Source organism: Macaca nemestrina, chromosome 20 (assembly GCF_043159975.1).
Source record: "Macaca nemestrina isolate mMacNem1 chromosome 20, mMacNem.hap1, whole genome shotgun sequence".
NCBI classification, from domain to species: Eukaryota; Metazoa; Chordata; class Mammalia; order Primates; family Cercopithecidae; genus Macaca; species Macaca nemestrina.
In genome coordinates this window covers 53,915,589-53,937,311 of record NC_092144.1, presented here as the reverse complement: position 1 = coordinate 53,937,311, position 21,723 = coordinate 53,915,589, and the positions used below count along the sequence as shown (strand labels likewise).

General features: G+C 48.0%; 1 protein-coding gene across 1 annotated transcript; it reads right to left on the bottom strand.

Moving 5' to 3' along the window:
• Positions 1 to 5,635: 5,635 nt before the first annotated feature.
• On the bottom strand, positions 5,636 to 19,952 carry LOC139360200 (uncharacterized). Its single transcript, XM_071086203.1, has 7 exons — positions 19,898 to 19,952; positions 18,165 to 18,262; positions 14,415 to 14,601; positions 8,947 to 9,111; positions 8,508 to 8,654; positions 6,315 to 6,659; positions 5,636 to 5,817 (listed from the first exon to the last, which is right to left on the bottom strand). The coding sequence occupies exons 1-6, from the start codon at positions 19,950 to 19,952 to the stop codon at positions 6,436 to 6,438; spliced, it is 876 nt and encodes a 291-aa protein (XP_070942304.1). The 3' UTR covers positions 5,636 to 5,817; positions 6,315 to 6,435.
• Positions 19,953 to 21,723: the final 1,771 nt, after the last annotated feature.

Here is a 21,723-nt window from a genome sequence, read left to right as displayed (position 1 = left end):
ATTGTTCAATTCCCACCTACTTTCAATAGTGATATGGATGGAATATTTGTGTCTCCTGAAATTCATATGTTGAAGCCCTAACCCACCAACATGTGGTATTACAAAAATGACCACAGCAATATTTCAGGCCCTACATCCTTTTTCAGAACGCTGTTATTCTTTTGCCCCTTCCCTTGAACTTGGATGAACAGAATATGGCAAGAGTGATGCTGTATGATCTCCGAGGGTACATCAGAATGGCAACATGGCTTCCCTCTCTTGACATTCTCACCCAAGGGTACCTAGTGCCGAGTAATGAATTACCACAAGCCTAGGGGCTTAAAATAGCACCCATGTGTACAAACCCGTTAGGAAGGCTACTGTAAAAAACAAAAACAAGCAGGGCGTGATGACTCACTCAAAATCCCAGCACTTTGGAAGGTTGAGGTAGGAGGATTGCGAGATCCCAGGAGTTTGAGACCAGCTTGGGCAACAGAGCAAGACCCTGTCTCTACAAAAAAAAAAAAAAAAAAAAAAATTATCTGGATATAGTGGCACATGTCTATAGCCCCAGCTACTCGGGAGGATCACTTGATCCCAGACGTTCAAAGCTGCAGTGAACTGATTGCACCACTGTACTCTAGCCTGGGTGACAGAGTGAGACCTTGTCTCTAAAAAAATGTAAAAAATTAAAACACACACATATATACACACACACACACAGAAACCAGAAAATAACAAGTGGTGGTGGCAATGCAAAATTATGTAACTACTATGGAAAATACTATGGTGATCCCCAAAAAAATTAAACATAGAATTACCACATCAGGCCAGGCATGGTGGCTCATGCCTGTAATCCCAGCACTTTGGGAGGCCAAGGAGGGTGGATCACGAGGTCAGGAGTTCAAGACCAGCCTGGTCAACATGGTAAAACCCCGTCTCTACTGAAAATACAAAAATTAGCCAGGTGGTGTGGCTCCCAGCTACTCAGGAGGCTGAGGCAGAAGAATTGCTTGAATCTGGGAGGCAGAGGTTGCAGTGAGTTGAGATTGCGCCACTGCATTCCAGCCTGGTGGGCAACACAGCAAGAATCTATCTCAAAAAAAAAAAAAAAAAAGAATAACCACATCATCCACCAGTTCTACAGGGTATATATCCAAAATAATTGAAAGCATGGTCTTGAAGAGAGAGTTGTATAACCATGCTTATGATCATTGCAGCATCATTCAGCATGTGCATCATAATAGCCAAGAGGCAAAAGTAACCCAAGTGTCCATCAACCAATGAATAGATCAACATTTGGATCTATCCATACAATGGAATATTATTCAACCTTAAAAAGGAAGGAATTTCTGACACACGCTGTAACATGGATGAACCTTGAGGACATTACGCTATGTGAAATAAGCCAGTCCCAAAAAGACAAATATTGTGTGATTTCACTTATGAGCAGTATCTAAAGTAGTCAAATTCATAGAAATAGGAAATAGAATGGTGGTGGCCAGGGACTGGGAAGAGGGAAAGGAGGAGTTGTTTAATGAGTATAGAATTTCAGTTTTGCAAAATGAAAAAGTTCTGGAGATTGATTCCATGATAATGTGAATATACTTAACATTACTGAATTGCATACTTAGAAATGATTAAGGTAGGCCGGGTGTGGTGGCTCACACCTGTAATCCCAGCACTTTGGGAGGCTGAGACGGGCAGATCACCTGAGGTCAGGAGTTCGAGACCAGCCTGGCCAACATAAAGTGAAACCCTGTCTCTACTAAAAAAGACAAAAATTAGCTGGTTGTGGTGGAACATGCCTCTAGTCCCAGCTACTTGGGAAGCTGAGGCAGGAAAATCCCTTGAACCTGGGAATCGGAGGTTGCAGTGAACTGAGATCGCGCCACTGTACTCCAGCCTGGGCCACAGAACAAGACTCCGTCTCTCAATAAAATAAAATAAAATAAAATAAAATAAAATAAAATGGCGGGCCACGGTGGCTCACGCCTGTAATCCTAACACTTTGGGAGGGTGAGGTAGGTGGATCACCTGAGGTCTGGAGTTCGAGACCAGCCTGGCCAACCTGGTGAAACCCCGTCTCCTAAAAATACAAAAATTAGCCGGGCATGGTGGCACATGCCACCGGGCTGGGGGTCAGGGGCTGAGGCAGGACAATCCCTTGAACCTGGGAGGTGGACGTTGTAGTGAGCCAAGATCGTGCCACTGCACTCCAGCCTGGGCAACAGAGCGAGACTCTGTCTCAAAATAAATAAATAATAAATAAATAAACCGAAAAACAGCTCATGCAGGTGTTCAGCAGAATCAGTTACTTGCAGTTATAGAACTGAGGCCCCCACTTTCTTGCTGGCTCTTGTCTCAGGTCACTCTTGGCCCCTAGAGGCTACTCTTGGGTCTTTTCCACCTGATTCCTTCAATGTTCAAGCCCGCAATGCCGCATCAAACCCTTTTCATGCTTCAAATCTAACTTCCCCTTCTGCTACCAGCAAGAGAAAACATTCTACTTTTAAAGGGCTTGTGTGAGTAGATTAAGCCCACCAAGATGATCTCCCTGTTGACGAACTCAAAGTGAAATTGGTAATCGGCAATCTTGTTTTTTTGTTTTTGAGACGGAGTTTCACTCTTGTTGTCCAGGGTAGAGTGCAATGGTGCAATCTCGGCTCACCACAAACTTCACCTCCCAGGTTCAAGCAGTTCTCCTGCCTCAGCCTCCCAAATAGCTGGGATTGCAGGCATGCGCCATCACACCCGGCTAATTTTGTATTTTTAGTAGAGATGGGGTTTCTCCATGTTGGTCAGGCTGGTCTTGAACTCCCAACCTCAGGTGATAACCCCGCCTCAGCCTCCCAAAGTGCTGGGATTACAGGCATAAGCCACTGTGCCCGACTGAAATTGGTAATCTTAAATTAGAAGCTAATGTTAATCTCCTTTGGCAATACCCTCACAAACACACCCAGGATCAATACTTTGCATCCTTCAATCCAATCAAATTGACACTCAGTATTAACCATCACACCCCACCCCCAAATCCTGATTCACAGTCCTGAATTGTTTTATGCCACCAAGTTTTGGGGGGAAATATGTCATACGGCCACAGTAACTGAACCCTCAATTTCTTCCTCTCTACTCTCCAGCTCCCCTGCTTCTCCCTTTTGCTCTCCCAACCCCTCCCAACTCCCTGCATTAAATTCCTTCTGTTGAAATGCCTAGGGTAACTTGTCTTTCTGACTGATCCTTATTGATCCATTTCTTCTTTTTCTTTTCCCCTTTTTCAAACCCCATATTTTCACCATGTCCCCCTTTTCAAACCCCATATTTTTTTCATTTCCCCCTTCTCAAACCCTGTATTTATCCAGACTCTGGGGCAGCCATGATCCATAGGAGAGACTGGAACATTTCTCAACCCCAGGGACTGAATCTTGATTAGGTGAAGTCAATCAGGATAAGTCTATCATCTTGCCAGGGATTGGCTGGCTCAATATTGGCCAACGAGGTATGAGGGGAAGTCTGCTAGGGGATGGGGCTTCTGGAAAGACAAGGATGAGAGGTCCCCCCTTCTGGCTTTGGATATGGTTGTACGAGGCCATGATGCTGCAGCTATGGCCATCATCATGGAAACATGCAGAGGACGGCAGAGGAGAAAGATAGTTTCTCAATGTTTCCTTTGAATCGCTGAATTACTGACCTCTGGATAGCCTCTACTCTACCTCCATTTGTATAACATTAACTTCTTTCTTTCTCCTGCCTCCCTCCCTTCCTTCTCCCTCCATCTTTCTTTCTTTCTTTTTCTTTCTTTCTCTTTGTTTCCTTCCTTCCTTCCTTTCCTTTCTTCCTTCCTTTTTCTTTCCCTCCTTCCCTTCCTTCCTTCCTTTCTTCTTCCCTCCCTCCCTCCTTCCTTCCTTTCTTTCTTCTTCCCTCCCTCCTTTCTTTCTTTTCTTTCTTTCTTTTTCTTCCTTTCTCTTTCTTTCCTTCCTTCCTTTCTTTCCTTTCTTCCTTCCTTTCTTTTTCTTTTTTTCTTTCTTTCCCTTCCTCCCTTCCTTCCTTTCTTCTTCCCTCCCTCCCTCCTTCCTTCCTTGCTTCCTTTCTTCTTCCCTCCCTCCTTCCTTTCTTTCTTTTTCTTTCTTTCTTTCATTTCTTTCTTTCTCTTTCCCTTCCTCCCTCCCTCCACCCCTTCCTTCCTTCCTTTTTTCTCCCTTTTTCTCCTTCTCTTTTTTTTTTTTTTTTTTTTTGAGACAGGGTCTCACTCCATAGCCCAGGCTGGAGTGCAGTGACACAATCATAGCTCACTACAGCCTTGAACTTCTGGCCTCAAGTGATCCTCCTCCCTCACCCTCTCAAGTAGCCACCACCATGCTAGGCTAACTTTTCAATGTTTTGTAGAGATGGGCTCTTGCTGTATTGCCCAGACTGGTCTTGAACTCCCGGCCTTAAGCAATCCTCCTACCTCAGCCTCCTAAAATCACACTGTGATTACAGGCGTGAACCACTGCGTCTGGTCCACATTAACTGTTTCTTACTGCATCTGCCTTGGAGCCTTTGCCTTTGCAGTTCCCTCTGCTTGCCCCCCTCCCCCTCCTCAGACACCTGCATGGTCTTCTCCCTTGCCTCACTTAGGTCTCTACTCGAACGTCACCTTAGTGAGGCTCTTACTCACCATATATGAAATCACACCTCTTTGGCAGCATTGCCCATTCTCCTTCCCTGCACTATGATTCCTTCCTAGTACTCACTGATGTGTGATGTATAATAGGTGATATTTATTTATTATGTGTCTCCTCCACTAAAACACAACCTCCATGAGAGCAGAGAATTTTGTCTGTATCACCAGTGTCTCACTTACAAAAGGATGCATAGCTTGTGACTGATAAAGATTTGTTAGATGAATGTTAAATAAATTGTTTCTGTTCTTTTGGCTGGGCTTTCTGTTACTTTCAGTTTTTGTTTTTGAGACGGAGTCTCGCTCTGTTGCCCAGGCTGCAGTGCAGTGGTGCGATCTCAGCTCACTGCAACCTCCGCCTCCCAGGTTCAAGTGATTCTCCTGCCTCAGCTTCCTGAGTAACTGGGAACACAGGCACCCGCCACCATGACCCGCTAATTTTTTGTATTTTTAATAGAGACAGAGGGGTTTCATCATGTTAGCCAGGCTGGTCTAAAACTCCTGACCTCAAGTAATCTGCCCGCCTCAGCCTCCCAAAGTGCTGGGATAAGAGGCGTGAGTCACTGCGCCCGGCGGGGGCGGTCTCTTTCAAGCACCCTAGAGCCATGCCACCTAATCTGTCTGGTGCATGGCCTGGAGTGGTTTCTTAGGTAGCCCTCTCTCCCACTGTCAGCCCCCGGTCACTGGAATTACAGGCGTGAGCCACCACGCCCAGCCACTTTCAGCAGAAAGCAAACGGTTCCTGGCATTGTGCCTATGGTGAGCTCCCCAGTGTCACCTCTCCGCTCAGTCCTCTGAGTTCAGTTCTAGATGCAGCATTTGGTCTTATGCCCACCCTGGCTCCCAGACACTGTTGTCGGTATGTCCCCTCCAGGTTCCCCAGTTGAAGAGGCTTAACCTCCTCTAGCCCCAGAGGAGGGAAGACCACACCAGGTCCCTCTTTGAGGTTAAAACGTCAGAAAAAGGAAACTCAGACCACTTGGCATTGTGACATGTGATTCATTCAGATCTGGTTACAGCTGGGAGATTGAGCCCACACAGAAGAGGGGCTCTTCACCCCACCCAAGCCCCCTGCCGGGTCTTGGCCCACGGTAGGGGTGGAGGAGGCTGCCCTGAAAACCTTGGAAGCGGGTGTATTGGATCCTCAAGCCCCACCTTGGCTGCCCAGGATTTTGCTAGACCCCAAAGAGGGAGAACGAAAGAGGAGAAGTGGCTTGTCAGTGTGTGGGAGAAGAGACACATCCCTGGTGTCCGGGAGCAGCCAGATGTTGGGGACCCCCTCGTTTGAAGAAGGAGGCTTAGTCTTTGAGGCCCCCTGATCTAAAGGAAAGAATGTGTAGCTATGGGGATGTCCCTGACGTCTCTAACCTGAGGAAGAACAGCCCTCTTCTGAGAGAGGAGGTCTGGCCTTGGGGAAAGTGCTAATCAGAGGGGGGAGGTACAGCGCCCCCCCCCCTTAGCTAAACAGAGGTCTGATCTCAGCAGGGGGTGAGTGGCCTTAGTCTGAGGGGGGAAGACACACCCTAGGCTGATGGAGGCATGGCCTTTGGGGCCCTGGTGGGAGGAAAGAGGACTTAGCCTTGAGTAAGCCCTGAGTCTGGAGCAAAAGGTCTGGCTTTGGGAAGCGCTAGTCTGAGGGAGGAAGATCACCCCTACTTCCTGAGTTCCTCACCAGAAGCTTCCAGGTCCGCGCATTGCCCCAGCAGAGGGGAGCCAGGGCACCATCTAGCAACGTGCCGAACAAGCAGGAGGAGGGGGTCCCCTGGACGGCAGGGTGGTCCAGGCGGGATTCCTTAGGACAGCGTCGCGGTCGCCAGGACTACCGCCAGAACCGGCAGGGTGAGGCGGAGGCCGGGCGCGGCGCCTGAGCGGCAGTGGGACTCTAGGACGGCGCGGCGGCCGGGGCTGCAGTGGCTGGACAGCCGATGTCTCGGGAGCACCGAGAGCCCGTGGGTCCAGTCCGGGGCGCTGCACAGGTCTCGGGAGCCGCAGCCGCGTACGCTCACGTTCCGGCCGCCTGCGGAGACGGAGACAGGGTGCAAGGAGGGGACGTGGGGGCGCGCTCAGGCAGAGTGCCTTGCACACTCAGTGTCCGCGAGCCCCTCGAGTCCATGTCCTTTGTGAAAGCTCATCAGGAATGTTCTTTTCCTTGAGCTGGAGGCTGGTCACCGCTGTCTCTCTCATTGTCACTCCTACCTTACACGTATGTTACAGGTGTGTTTTCACTTGTGTGCAATGTTTGTTTCCTTTTTAAATTTTTTTTTTTTTTAATGAGACAGGGTCTCACTCTGTCACCCAGGCTGGAGTGCAGTGGCACAGTCATGGCTCACTGCAGCCTCGACCTCCTGGGCTCTGGTGATCCTCCCACCCCAGCCTCCTGAGTAGCTGCGACTACAGGTTGTACCACCAGGCCCAGCTAATTATTTTGACAATTTTTGGTAGAGATAGGGTCAGCCTCTGTTGCCCAGGCTGGTCTCAAACTTCCAGGCTCAAGCGATCCTGGCCGCCTAGAGTGTTGGGATTACAGGTGTGAGCCACCACACCTGGCCCAGAACATTTTAAATTACACACGCGTCTTACATTACATTTCTTTCAGACAGCACTGATATAGTTTAGTGGATTATCTTATTCAATTCTCTCAACAGTCTTAGGACTTAGCGACTGTTGTTATTCCCCTGTTTTTTTGTTGTTGTTGTTGTTTGTTTGTTTGTTTGTTTGTTTGAGACAGAGTCCTGTCGCCCAGGTTGGAGTACAGTGGTGCGATCTCGACTCACCAAACCTCTGCCTCCCGGGTTCAAGCGATTCTCCTGCCTCAGCCTCCCAAGTAGCTGGGATTACAGGCATGCACCACCACGCCTGGCTAATTTTGTATTTTTAGTAGAGATGGGGTTTCTCCATGTTGGTCAGGCTGGTCTTGAACTCACGACCTCAGATGATCTGCTCGCCTCAGCCTCCCAAAGTGCTGGGATTACAGGTGTGAGCCACCACGCCCGGCCTCCCCTGTTTTTTTTGTTGTTGTTGTTGTTGTCGTCGTTGTTTTGTTTTGTTTTTGAGATGGAGTCTCGCTCTGTCGCCCAGGCTGGAGTGCAGTGGTGTGATCTCAGCTCACTGCAAGTTCCGCGTCCTGAGTTCATGCCATTATCCTGCCTCAGCCTCCCGAGTAGCTGGGGCTACAGGCACCTGCCACCATGCTGGGCCAATTTTTTGTATTTTTAGTAAAGATGGGATTTCACCATGTTAGCCAGGATGGTTTCAATCTCCTGACCTCATGATCTGCCCACCTTGGCCTCCCAAAGGGCTGGGATTACCAGCATGAGCCACCGTGTCCGGCCCTCCCCTGTTTTTTAAGGAACTTGTTGCATACCAAGTTATCCCCTTTTACAGATGGAGAAATTGAGGCACAGAGAGGCAAAGTCACCTGGTCAAGGTCACCCAGCTCATAGGTGGTGGATTCAGGATTTGAACCCAGGCAGCCTGGCCCTAGGGTCCTGTTCTCATGCCCTTTACTCTTTCACCTCCCTCATAAGTTCACTTTGTCCTCACAATGCCCTTCAAGGTGTGTGTCTACCATCTCCAATTACCAGAAGAGAAAACTGAGGCTTAAAGAGATAAAGTCCCTTGCCTTGAGCTACACAGAGTAAAGGATGGAGGGGAGACTCCAAACTCAAGCACACCAGTGTCCAAATCCAACGTGCTCAGGCTCACTCATGCATACACACATGTGCACACACATACACACACACACATGCTGTCCCCATTACCTTCTTCACACACACATACACACACACAGACAGGCATGTTGTCCCCATTACCTTCTTGACACACACACACACACACACACACACACATGTGCTGTCCCCATTACCTTCTTCAGACGTCAGGTCCAGCTGGACACACTCAGTTTCCCCACTGGGACACTGCATGTAGAAGGAGGAATTGCAGGGCTCCAAGGAGCTCCCAGGACATGCAGGACACAAGATCTCACTCAGGGTGTGTGAGGCCAGATGAGCTGCTGTGTAGAAGAGGATGAGGGTCAGTCAGAAGGAATCTCAGGATCTCCTGGAGCCCTCAGTGCACTCCTAGGCTCTACCACATTGTCACGACCTTAATATTGTCACGACCTTGACATTGTCATGACCTTGATGGGATTTCCTCCCAAGCTGGGGTCAGGGTGCCTGAGGGCAACCTGGTTGTGGATGGGGGTTGAGTGATGTTCCTTCCTGCATTCCTTCCCCAACTTTGCCTCCAGAGTCACCCACCACCTCCGTGGCCACCCATCTGACTGCTTTCTGGTGACAGCATACCAAGAGGGGTGGGCTCCTGGCAGTTGCCTTGGCAACAGGTGGTGCTGACCCAGAAGCCAAAGCCAATGCCGTAGGTCAGGGCATAGATGGAGCTGCCAAATTTGCAGTCCTTGGAGGTCACACAGAAACCGTTTCTCCAGGAAACTGGGTTACCTTCTCCAAAGTCTGGAGAGAGATGGAGGCCAGGTTAGTGAGGAAAGGCAATCACAACCCACCACCCAACCGAACTCCCCAAATCTCTCTGGGTATTTCCCTGATGGCATTCACTCTGCCTGAGATCTCCCCATAATACATCCAAAGCTGGTAATTGTTCATTAAGACACATGAAGTTCAGGCTGGGGGCAATGGTTCACGCCTATAATCCTGGCACTTTGGGACAGGAGGATCACTTGAACCCAGGAGTTCAAGAACGGCCTGGCCAACATAGTAGGACCCCCGCTTCTACAAAAAAATAAAATAAAATTAGCCAGAGATAGTGGTGCAGTCCCATCTACTTGGGAGGCTGAGGTGGGAGGGTCGCTTGAGCCCAGGAGGTCAAGGCTGCAGTGATCCAAGTTTGCACCACTGCACTCTATCCTGGGTGACAGAGTGAGACCTTGTCTCAAAACAACAACAACAACAATAAAAAATCACATAGTTCAGAAAGCCTTCCATGATCCCCTGCCTTCTCTCCTTAGGGTTCCAATTAATAGGGCGGCTCTGTACCTGGGAAGTCTCCCCACCCTGTCTATGAGCATCTCATGGGCTTAGTAAGAAACTTCTCTAAGATCCCAGAAATATCTAGAACTGGAGACTGGAACACCATCTTTATTATGCCTCTTTATGCTGTAAAAAGATAGCAAAGAGCCGATTTCAAGTTGAACTCCTCTTCCCATTTACAGAAGAGTCAACTTTTTCCTTCTGTGGAGGCAGAGTGACAGGAGCCTTAAGGGGGGCTGCCTGCCCAGAGTGTTGTAGTAGATACGAAGATGGCCACAACTGTATCCCCCATCCTGCATGCTCTTGTGCAACCTAACCTTGCCACTCTGTCATCAAGAGGTGGAATCTGTTACCTCACCCCTTAAATCTGAGCTGGCCTTGGGATTTGCTCTGACAAATGGACAATGGCAGAACTGACACTATGACAGTTCTGGGTCTATCACTTAGAAGGCCTGGTTGTGGCCACGCGCAGTGGCTCACGCCTGTAATCCCAGCACTTTGGGAGGCCGAGGCGGGCAGAGCACGAGGTCAGGAGATCGAGACCATCCTGGCTAATAGTAAAGATGAAACCCTATCTCTACTAAAAAAAATACAAAAAATTAGCTGGGCGTGGTGGCGGGCACCTGTAGTCCCAGCTACTCGGGAGGCTGAGGCAGGAGAATGGAGTGAACCCGGGAGGTGGAGCTTGCAGTGAGCCGAGATCACGCCACTGCACTCCAGCCTGGGCGACAGAGCAAGAATCCATCACAAAAAAAAAAAAAAAAAAAAAAAGAAGAAGGCCTGGTTGTTCCCACTTCTTCCTTCTCAGAAGCCAGTCACCATACTGTAAGGAAGGTCAAGCTAGGAAGCTGACTGGTGAGAGCTCAGAGGAGCGATGCTCTCCCCAGCTGTCTTGAACATTCCAGTTGCAGTCAAGCTCCCAGCTGAATGCAATCACATAAGTGACCTCAGCCTTTACCACTTAGAGCAGAACTGCCCAGCTGAGCCCAGTCAGCTGCAGAATTGTGAGAGATAACAAATACTTGTCTAATCTGAGAAGCTTTTTTTGCCAATTGTGATTTTTTTTTTTGAAAATCACACAGTATAATATATACCCTCTTAACCTTTAAAAAAAAAAATAGAGATGGGGTCGCACTGTGTTGCCCAGATTGGTCTTGAACTTCTGGCCTCAAGTGATTCTCCTGCCTCAGACTCCCAAAGTGCCGGGATTACAGGCATAAACCATCATGTGTGGCTTCTTAACAATTTTTTATTTTTTTTTGAGACGGAGTCTCACTCTGTCACCCAGGCTGGAGTGCAGTGGCATGATATTGGCTCACTGTGTCCTCCACCTCCCATGTTCAAGCGATTCTCCTGCCTCAGCCTCGCAAGTAGCTGGGACTACAGGTGCCTACTACCACACCCAGCTAATTTTTATATTTTTAGTAGAGACGGGGTTTCACCATGTTGGCCAGGCTGGCCTTGAACTCCTGACCTCAGATGATCCACCCGCCTTGGCCTCCCAAAGTGCTGGGATTAAAGGTGTCAGCCACCACACCCGGCTGGCCTTCTTAACAATTTTTAAGTGCACCATTCAGTAATGTTAACTACATTCACATTGTTGAGTGTAACAGATCTCTAGAACTCATTTTGCACAACTGAAACTGTACCCATCAAACAACTTCCATTTCCCCCTCCCACAACCTCTGGCAACCACCATTCTATCTTCTGTTTCAATGATTTTGACTACTCTAGATAATTCAGTGAAATCATACAGTATTTGTCTTTTTATGATCGGTTAAGCCACTAAGTTCTGGCCAATTTGTTATTCAGCAGTAACTTAAACAACAATGGCAGTAGATTTTAAACTCACACCCTCCACTGCACCCCAGCCTCTGTCCTGCATGCCCAGGAAAAGGCTACAATGGCTGGAGCTAGGCAGCAAAGTGGGAGAGTGAGGATAGGTCTTGCTGTGCCCTAGGCCCTATTTCTGTCCCCATGGGCACTCTGCTGTGATGCCCGCCATCTGAAGGCAGTAGTTATTATCCTCTGGGCACGGAAGTGGGCCACAGCTGTGGAGGTCTGAGCAGGTGAAGCAGATGGTGGTCTCAGCTTTGGCGTGTGTCACAGTTGCATGAGGACTTGGGGACAGAGGAAGATGAACCGGACGGAAGACAACCAGTGTGCATGCATGTGCATGGAGCTGAGTTTCTGGGCACATCAATATGTGCCCATGAGTGCGCAAAAGTGCCTTCGTGTGCGCACTTCTGCAAGAATGCCATTTGTGTGTGCAAGTTTGCAGGCCTGTTAAGTCTGTGTGCACATCTGGCTGCGCCTTCCTGTGTTGAATTATCTGTGTGTTTCTGAAACTGTCTGCAGGAGGGCAGGGATGTGTCCCACTTCTTCTGGTTGTTCCCACTTCTTCCTTCTCAGAAGCCAGTCACCATACTGTAAGGAAGCTCAAGCTAGGAAACTGACTGGTGAGAGCTCAGAGGAGAGTGTAGCTCTGCAGGACACTGTGTGAGTAAGTGTTTACCTGCATGTCCGTATAAACAAGGGTGTGTGTTTATGTGTATGTGTATAAAGCTGGTTTTAAGGGTATGTGTATGTTTCTGTGGCTGGGTGTGTTTGTGTTTCCATCAAGATGTGGGGGTGCTTATATATATATATATATATATAGATATGTTGGTGTACAGATGTGAACGTTCGTGGATGTTGGTAATGTATTTCAGCTTGCCTGTGTATATTTTGTGCTCTTGTATGCTTGTGGGTGCTTGTGCCTCTTTTCCACGTCATGTATATGAAAGCCTGTGTGTCCATGCATAGATATGTTCTGTGTCTGTGTCCACAGGGATCATGTGTGCAAAAATTCCGTGTCCCACATTTCTGTTGTCAGTCTTCCTATTTTGCCCTTTTTCTTTCCGTATTGTAAATTTTGAGCTCCTAAGTCAGCCTTTTTCTTCATTGTGATAATTAATTAAATCTGCTGTAAATTACAGACTCACGCCTATAATCCCAGCACTTTGGGAGGCTGAGGCGGACCAACATGGCAAAACACTGTCTCTACTAAAAATACAAAAAATACAAAAATTCACCAGGTGTGGTGGTGGGTACCTGTAATCCCAGCTACCTGGGAAGCTGAGGCAGGGAGAATAGCTTGAACCCAGGAGGCAGAGGTTGTAATGAACCGGGATCACACCATTGCACTCCAGCCTGACTGACAGAGTGAGACTCTGTCTCACAAAAAAAAAAAAAAAAAAAAAAAAAAAAAAAAAAAAAATCCACTGCTCAGTTTAAAAAAGGAAAACTCCTGGCAGCTGGAGATTTGAAGAAGCTAAGGTGAGAATGTTTCAGCTTTGCCTGAAAATTCAGTAAACACACTCTTTGATGAGCCTTTTTTTTTTTTTTTTTTTTTTTTGAGACAATCTCGTTCTGTCACCCAGGCTGGGGTGCGATGACGCGATCTTGGCTCACTGCAAGCTCTACCTCCTGGGTTCACACCATTCTCCTGCCTCAGCCTCCTGAGTAACTGGGACTACCGCCGCCACGCCTGGCTAATTTTTTGTATTTTTAGTAGAGACGGGGTTTCATCGTGTTAGTCAGGATGGTCTCGATCTCTTGACCTCGTGATCCTCCCACCTCAGCCTCCCAAAGTGCTGGGATTACAGGCATGAGCCACCACGCCAGTAAACACACTCTCTTTTGCATCACAGAATGGTCCTTCAGCTTTGGCAACACAAGGAGGACCTAGCCTCTAAAAAAAAATTTAAAAATCAGCTGAGTGTAGCAGTGTGTGCCTATGGTGCGAGCTGCTCAGGAGGCTGAGGCAGGAGGATCACTTAAGCTTGGAAAGTCAAGGCTGCAGCGAACCATGATCGTGCCACTGCACTCCAACCTGGGTAACAGAGGGCGACTCTGTCTCTAAACACACACACACACAGAATGGTCCTTTCTGGTGTAGTTTCTAACACAGTTTCCTCTATATCTCTGGAGCTGAGGGAAGGCAGCTCTATCCAGAGAAAATTGCCTTTCTCACCTCTAAAACATCTATCCCTCTGTTGAGTTGGTTGAATTGCTTAATAAACTGTGGCCCCAGTAAATACTATTTCAATTAGCATATCACTTTTGTGGAAGACAAAACTTCTTGTGAATGTTCTTTGTTAAGCCAAAAGAAGACTATTGGCAAATCTGTCTTCTTTCACAAGCAAGGAAATGAAGAAAAGAGAGAAACCACCATCAAATTTTTCTTTTCTTCCTTTTTTTTTTTTTTTTTTTTTGAGAAGAAGTCTTGCCCTGTCACCCAGGCTGGAGTACAGTGATGCAATCTCAGCTCACTGTGACCTCTGCCTACCGAGCTCAAGCCATCCTCCTACCTCAGCCTCCCAAGTAGGTGGGACCACAGGTGCATGCCACCATGCCTGGCGTTGTTTTGTTGTTATTGTTGTTGTTTTGTAGAGACGGTGTTTTGCCATGCTGCCCAGGCTCAGATCCATTTAAACAGAGTGTGGATCTTTAATCTCACTCACATAATATGTTCACAGTATGTTCATGTTTAGAAATTTATGTGCCTCTGCATATTTGTTTTGGGTGCTAGGATGTAAATGTGGATGTTCGTGGATATGTGCCAATAGATGTTCTGCTTCTGAGTGTGTCAGGTGGGGGGTGTGTGTGTATGGGTAATTGTACTCATTGGGAGCATTATCATAGGGAATGTGGACACCCTGGGAAAACATAGGTTTGAAAAGAGCATATGGGATCCAGGGAGGTAAGAAAGGCAGGGTTCAAAGAACCTGGCTGTGTAGGAGGAGTAAGGTAGTTGCATTCAGGCTTAGCGGTGAGATGAAATCCAGAGTCTTCTGGACCCAGGGTGGCATTCTCGTGTAAGTTGCAGACCTCTGGTGTAGCGCAGCCCTTCAGAATTTGGGGACCCCCTGCAGAAATGAGAGGAGATTGCAACAAGAGGCTCAGAGTCCAACCCTCCCACCTTGATGTCTATCTTTCGCTATCTGAAAGTTTCCATCTTAGTAGTTCAATATGATTCAGTTTCAAATCTACCTGGTCAGTTTTTACAACCTCTTGTTGCCTGCTGACATTTGTGATTCTAAGTTTATTCCTTCAGACATATCATATACCGTTATGCGATGTTCTATAGCTGATAATTACAATAGCTGAGCTCCTCACAGGTCTGTATCTGTGATTTGTTATTTCTGCCATCACTCATGGTGGCTTGTTTCCTTGTGCCTTTCATGAACTATGATTGTCAGCTCATATTTGGTTGATATTCATCTGTGGGAATCCTGGGAGCTTTTCCCTGGAAAGGACTGCTTTTGCTTCTACTGAGTGCCAGGAGGTGCTACTGACCAGGGATCATTTCGGCCTCTGTCCAAGGTCCCTAGCTTATGTGGGAATCTAAATTCCAGAAGAATGCTGCCAACCCAAAACCTATTTACCTAAAGCAGGCTATTATCAGCATTTGCTCCCAGACCACTGTGCCTTCCATGTTTTCTCACTGCTCCCATTCTTATTTCTGTTCACATTTTTGTTTTGCTTAGGGACATGTGGAAATTTTCTTAACTTTCTGCAACCCGAAAAAGTGTGGAAAAGTATTTCTGTATAGGATCTTGTTCATCTGTAAACAGTGGCATACTAAGCAGGGGTAGGGAACGGGAGCAGTCTATCCTGGGAATAGGCTATAAGGGGTTTATTGTCTATAGAGAATTTTTTTTTTTTTTTTTTTTTTTTGAGACAGAGTCTCACTATGTCACCTAGGCTGGAGTGCAGTGGCACAATCGCGGCTCACTCCTACCTGAGCCTCTCAAGTAGTTGAGATTACACGTGTGTGCCACCATACTCGGGTAATTTTTGTATCTTTAACAGAGATGGGGTTTCACCATGTTGGCCAGGTTATTCTCAAACTCCTGTTCTCAAGTGATCCACCTGCCTCAGTTTCCCAAAGTGCTGGGATTACAGGCATGAACCACCATGCCCAGCCTATAGAGAATTTTTTAAAATCATAAAACCAACTAAAAGATCAGTTTGCTTTTTGTTATCACCATGTAGTACCAGCAATTCTAAACAATGTCAGTGATAAAATGCTCCTCCCCACCATGATGGGCCACCTCCTCTATTTCACTGTCTCTGTCCTCCACCTTCCCAGTATGCCACTGTTTGGAGCAAAAGACCTTTTAGAGGATCAAGTCCACCATACTGCCAAAAGCAGAACCCCAAGCTACTGCTCTCGATTATTTGGTTGGCTTCATAATCAGTTTATCCTCTGGCTACTGTGGTTATATTATAAATCTTTTGCTGAAAAGTCCTCTTCTCCAACTGTTTGCAAATCATTGTGGTGATTTAAAAAATACCTCTGCAAATCTATGACACGTCAACAAGTGGGGTCCATGCCTCTTCCATCTTGAAACCAGATGGAACTTTTGTGACCATTTCAATCAATAAAGCAGAATAGAAGTCACATTACGTGATTTCCAAGGCTGAGCCATAAAGACCAAGCTGCCATAACTTTGTTTGCTGAATGAAATCATTAGCAACCATGTAAAGAGCCTTGAGGTAGCCATGATGGGAGGAAGCTCAATCTAACCAATGTGGAGAGGCCACATAGAAAGGCCCTGTTTTTACATATATGCAAGAGGTGCTCAGAAAGCCCCTGGTTATTCCTGCCCCAGCAGTTCCAGCTCCTAACACCCTCTGACTACAACACGTGAGAGACCCTGAACTCTCCAAAGGAGCTCTTCCTGAATTCCCAACCCAAAGTGATTCTGCACCTGGCCCCAGAATAAGTTTTCAGGGTCTGCAAGGAGCGTTTGAGACCTGAGGCTGGGCACAATGGCTTACGCCTATAATCCCAGCACTTTGGGAGGCTGAGGCAGGTGGAAGGCTTGAGCCCAGGAGTTCCAGACCAGCCTGGGCAACATGGCGAAACTCCATCTCTACAAAATGCAAAAAAATTAGCCAGGTATGGTGGCACGTATCTGTAGCCACAGCTACTCAGGAGGCTGAGGTGCGAGGATTGCTTGAGCCCAAGAGGCAAAGGTTGCAGTGAGCCAAGATTGTATCACTGCACTCCAGCCTGGGCGACAGAGCAAGACTGTCTAAAAAAAATTCATGCAGTTATAATCATACCTGGCATTTTATATTCTGAATAGCATGCCCACCTCTTAACTTGAACCTGGGGTTTTATTTTGCTGAGAGACACAATTTAGGAGGAAATTAGACACAAATTAGGAAGCGGGAAATCCCACTCATTTGAAAGGATGGCTACCTCTCCCCATTGCTACATCTGCCAAGTACGAATTCCTTCTTAGAAGAAATAACCAAGCAACGAAAAGTGATCTTTTTCACCACCCAGGGACAGGTCTAGGGTGACACCAGGGGCCCAGAATTTGAGGAGGCACGACTTTTCACGGTTGTGCAAGTAGAGGGCCATCCGTTAGAGTAAGCATCTCCTTAAATTTTGCACCCTGTGGCTGGGCACGAGGGCTCACACTTGTAATCCCAGAACTTTGGGAGGCCAAAGTACGTGGATTGTTTGAGGCCAGGAGTTTGAGACCAGCCTGGTCAACATGGGGAAACCCTATATCTGCTAAAAATACAAAAATCTCAGCCTGGTGTGGTAGCATACGCTTGTAATCCCAGCTACTCAGGTGGCTGAGGGAGGAGAATTGCTTGAACCCAGGAGGCAGAGGTTGCAGTGAGCCAAGATCACACCACTGCACTCTAGCCTGGGCGACAGAGTGAGACTCTGTCAAAAAATTTAAAAAAAAATTTTTTTTTGGCCTCCTGGGCTCCTGGCTGGGCTCACCCTAGACCTGGGCCTGTCACCACTTGTGAGGTTTTATGTTCTGTTTGACTAGCCTTCAAGGGGAGCCCCTCTATTAAAGACAAAAAAAGAGGCTGGGCACAGTGATTCATGCCTGTAACCCCAGCACTTTGAGAGGCCCAGGCGGGCAGATCACTTAAGGTCAGGAGTTTGAGACCAGACTGGCCAACGTGGCAAAATCCCAACTCTACGAAAAATACAAAAATTAGCTGGATGTGATGGTGTACACCTGTAATCCCAGCTACTCATGAGGCTGAGCCACGAGAATCATTTGAACCAGGGAGGTGGAGTTTGCAGTAGGCCAAAATTGCGCCATTGTACTCCAGCCTGGGCAATAGAGCAAGACTCTGTCTCAAAAAAAGAAAAAAAGAGAAAAAAAGAGAGAGAGAGAGAGAGACAGAGACAGAAAAGAGCTTGGAGTTCTCTTTAGCCTCCCAATATTCAATAAACATGGCAACAAAAGGAGTGTCTACCACGTGCCAGCTTAGGGGATGAACACCCTTTAAAACCTACATCACACCCATTCTCCAGATGAGAAAACTGAGGGTCTCCTTCTTGCCCCAATCAGTCAGACAAAAGGTTGTGAGGCAGGAAATTGAGGCCGGGTCCGCATCACACCCTACCCTGGTGTGTGAGCCCGAAGTCCCCCCAACAAACCTTGCTGGGGAAGGTTACTGCAGTTGTTTGCACAACAGGCTATGCTGACCCAGAGACTTGCATGGGGGCCGTAGGTCAGGGCATAGACACCTTCTTGGCATTCTCCAGGGGCCACACATGACCCCTTCTCAATGAGAGTCCCATTTTCTAGGGATAGAGGTTGAGGAAGGGAGATTAGGGCCCCTGCTTTCCAAGCCCTCCAGGACCTCTGCCCACTCTATAGCAATCCCCATGGTCAATCCAGGGCCTCTTCTGCTGTTGAGCTCCCCTCTGCCCTTTACCCCAGCAGCACCAGGCTGAGCTATGAGGCAGGGCTGGCAATCTCCAGTCCCAGGATGCCTCATCCATGCCCCCCTTCCAACCACCACCTTTGTCCATTCTCTCCACCCAGCCCCTGTCCAGTCCCCAGCCCGGTCCCCCACCCAGCTGCATCTGGCTAAACAAGCAGGAGTTCTGGGCAGAAGGACAAGTTATTTCAGTGCAGTTTCGCAGCAAAGAGCAGGCTGGACATGTCTTGGAGCTTCCTGCAAGGAAGAGAACAGCGATCAAACTCTGCAGTTTGAGAAGGACAAAGAACACACACACACACACACAATTCAAGAATAGGACTAGTCAGGCATGGTGGCTCATGCCTGTAATCCCAGCTACTCAGGAAGCTGAGGATGACTTGAGCCCAAAAGTTCAGGCTGCGGTGAGCTAAGATTGCACCACTGCCCTCCAGCCTGAGCAACAGAGTGAGATCCTGTCTCAAAAATAAAATAAAATACGGCCGGGTGCGGTGGCTCAAGCCTGTAATCCCAGCACTTTGGGAGGCCGAGACGGGTGGATCACGAGGTCAGGAGATCGAGACCATCCTGGCTAACACAGTGAAACCCCGTCTCTACTAAAAAAATACAAAAAAACTAGCCGGGCGAGGTGGCGGGCGCCTGTAGTCCCAGCTACTCGGGAGGCTGAGGCAGGAGAATGGCCTGAACCCGGGAGGCGGAGCTTGCAGTGAGCTGAGATCCGGCCACTGCACTCCAGCAAGGGGGACAGAGTGAGACTCCGTCTCAAAAAAAATAAATAAATAAAATAAAATAAAAAATAAAATAAAATAAAATAAAATAAAGAATAAAACTAAGGGCTGGCGGGGGAGGGCCATTGGGAGATCAACAACCTTCTTTGTTGTGAGGAGTGCAAATGGCATTCCAAGTTGATGAAACAATGCAGGCAAAGGTTTGGAGATGGGAATCACCGAATCTTTAAGTGGGAGCTGCTGGGTTTACGGTTTCAATTCAAGATCATACAGTGAGGTCCTGGCCAGGATCCAAACCACTTAATTCCCAACTCAGGCAAAGGTGGCAGAATTAGAGCCAAAGGGGAGACAAGCAGACGAGGTAAAAGAGTAACAGCAACTGCTCCTGGATAATCCAGCAGAGCTCACCCTCAAACAGAGCCATTGCCAGGCTGGCACTGTTCTGAACTCCTCAAACATGTGGATTCAACCAATGCCTCAACAACCCTCTGAGGCAGGGGCATTGTCACCACTTCACAGAAAAAATGAGGCAAGAGAGGTTATGTGGTTTGTCTGGAGTCACACAGCTAAGAAGTGGCAGAGTCAGGATTTGAACCCAGGCAACCTGGTTCCAGAACCAGGTTCTCAGCCTCCCTGTTCTTCTGCCTCTGCCAGACAGTGAGCCCAGTTGGAAGGACCTGGGGTCCAGACTCTGAAGCTGGACTCCTACCACCCCATGTGACCTTGAGCCGACCCTCTTCCTTTCTGATGGACCACGACTCGCTCACCTGCTGGGGCGGCCAGCGCTCCCAGGAGCACCAGGGCAGAGAGGAGCCAGAGCATGGTCCAGGCCGGAGAGGAGGATGCAGGACATAGGTGCCCTTGCCTTTTATTCAAGGGCCTTGGCCAGGGTAGCAGCCCCGGAAGAGGGAGAGCAAATAGGCCGGGAAGATAGCGGCCCCTCCCACTCTCCTGCCCACTGGGACACCCGGCAAGAGAGGGGACTGAAAGAGCATCGAGATGGGGAAACTGAGTCCTGAGAGGCATGTGGGGAAAGCCTGGGACTACTCAGTGAGGCCAGAGAAGGACAGGGGGACATGTTATTATTATTATTATTACTACTATTAATAGGTTGTGTCCAGGCGCAGGGGCTCGTACCTGTAATCCTAGCATTCTGTGAGGCCAAGGTAGGAGGATTGCTTGAGCCCAGGAGTTAAAGACCAGCCTGAACAACATGGTGAGACCCAGCCTCTAAAAAAAAATTTTAAAATTAGACAGGTGGGCCAGGCGCAGTGACTCATACCTGGAATCTTAGCATTTCAGGAGGCCAGGGTGGGCAGATCATTTGAGGCCAGGAGTTCGAGACCAGCCCAGCCAATATGGCGAGACTCTGTCTCTACTTAAAAAAAAAAAAAAAATTAACCAGGCATGGTGGCACGCGCCTGTAGTCCTAGCTACTCAGGAGGCTGAGGCAGGAGAATCGCTTGAACCCGGGAGGCAGAGATTGCAGTGAGCTGACATCATGCCACTGCACTCCAGCCTGGGCGACAGAGCGAGACTGTCTCAAAAAAAAAAAAAAAAAAAAGCATTTGAAGCCCCAAATCTTTCTCTCTCAGGTCCCATATACTGGTTCTTAACCCTTCTCTTTCTTTCTTTTCTGAAGTCTTTCCCCACTAACACCCCTTCCCCTTCTGCTTCATAACCTCAACCTATAAAAACTTATCCCATTAAAACCAGGCTGTCTGACGACACTGAGGTCCTCAAATTTCTTATGTCTCTGGAACTAAAGCTGAACTCCATGCTATATCCAAGGCATTTCCTGAAGTTACTGAAGAGCCCCATATTGCCGATAAATCTAACTTCATAGTTCAGGCTTACCCATCCAGCTTCTCTGATTTTTACCAACTTGTTTTGCATACTTGCGGGAGAAGGCTGGGCCCGACACTGGATGGCAAAAGCCGATTAGGGCCGGGTGCGGTGGCTCACAACTGTAATCCCAGCGTGTTAGGAGGCCAAGGTAGGCGGATCACAAGGTCAAGAGATTGAGACCATCATGGCCAACATGGTGAAACCCTGTCTCTACTAAAAATACAAAAAATTAGCTGGGTGTAGTGGTGCGTGCCTGTAGTCCCAGCTTCTCGGGAGGCTGAGGCAGGAGAATCACTGGAACCCGGGAGGCGGAGGTTTCAGTGAGCCAAGATTGCGCCACTGCACTCCAGCCTGGGTGACAGAGTGGGACTCTGTCTCAAAAAAATAATAAAAATAAAAATTAGCCAGGCATGGTGGTACACACCTACAGTCCCAGCTACTCGGGAGGCTAAGGTGGGAGAATTGCCTGAGCCCAGGAATTAGAGGTTGCAGTGAGCTATGATGTCGCCAGTGCACTCCAGCTTTGGTGACAGTGAGACTCTGCTCTAAAAAAGAAATAATAATAATAATATAAAATAATAATGGGTTGCCTCATCACTCATTATAGACGTTAGCTCACAAACTCCTTACAGTAGTCCTACCAGCCATTATCATTAACCCCAGGAAGGATACTCAAAATATTTGACCACCTGTCAATATAGCCAGGGTATTGGCAGTAACAATTCTGCCCAATTGCTAGAGTATC

Bases quoted from the DNA above. Each gene is read 5' to 3' on its own strand.
- LOC139360200 (XM_071086203.1), bottom strand. From the start codon at position 19,952: ATGCTCTGGCTCCTCTCTGCCCTGGTGCTCCTGGGAGCGCTGGCCGCC. The intron at 8,655-8,946 runs GTATGCTGTCAC...TCTTCTACACAG, and splicing joins CCAGGAGCCCACCCCTCTTG to CAGCTCATCTGGCCTCACAC. The intron at 6,660-8,507 runs GTAATGGGGACA...CCGTCTCCGCAG, and splicing joins GGACCTGACGTCTGAAGAAG to GCGGCCGGAACGTGAGCGTA.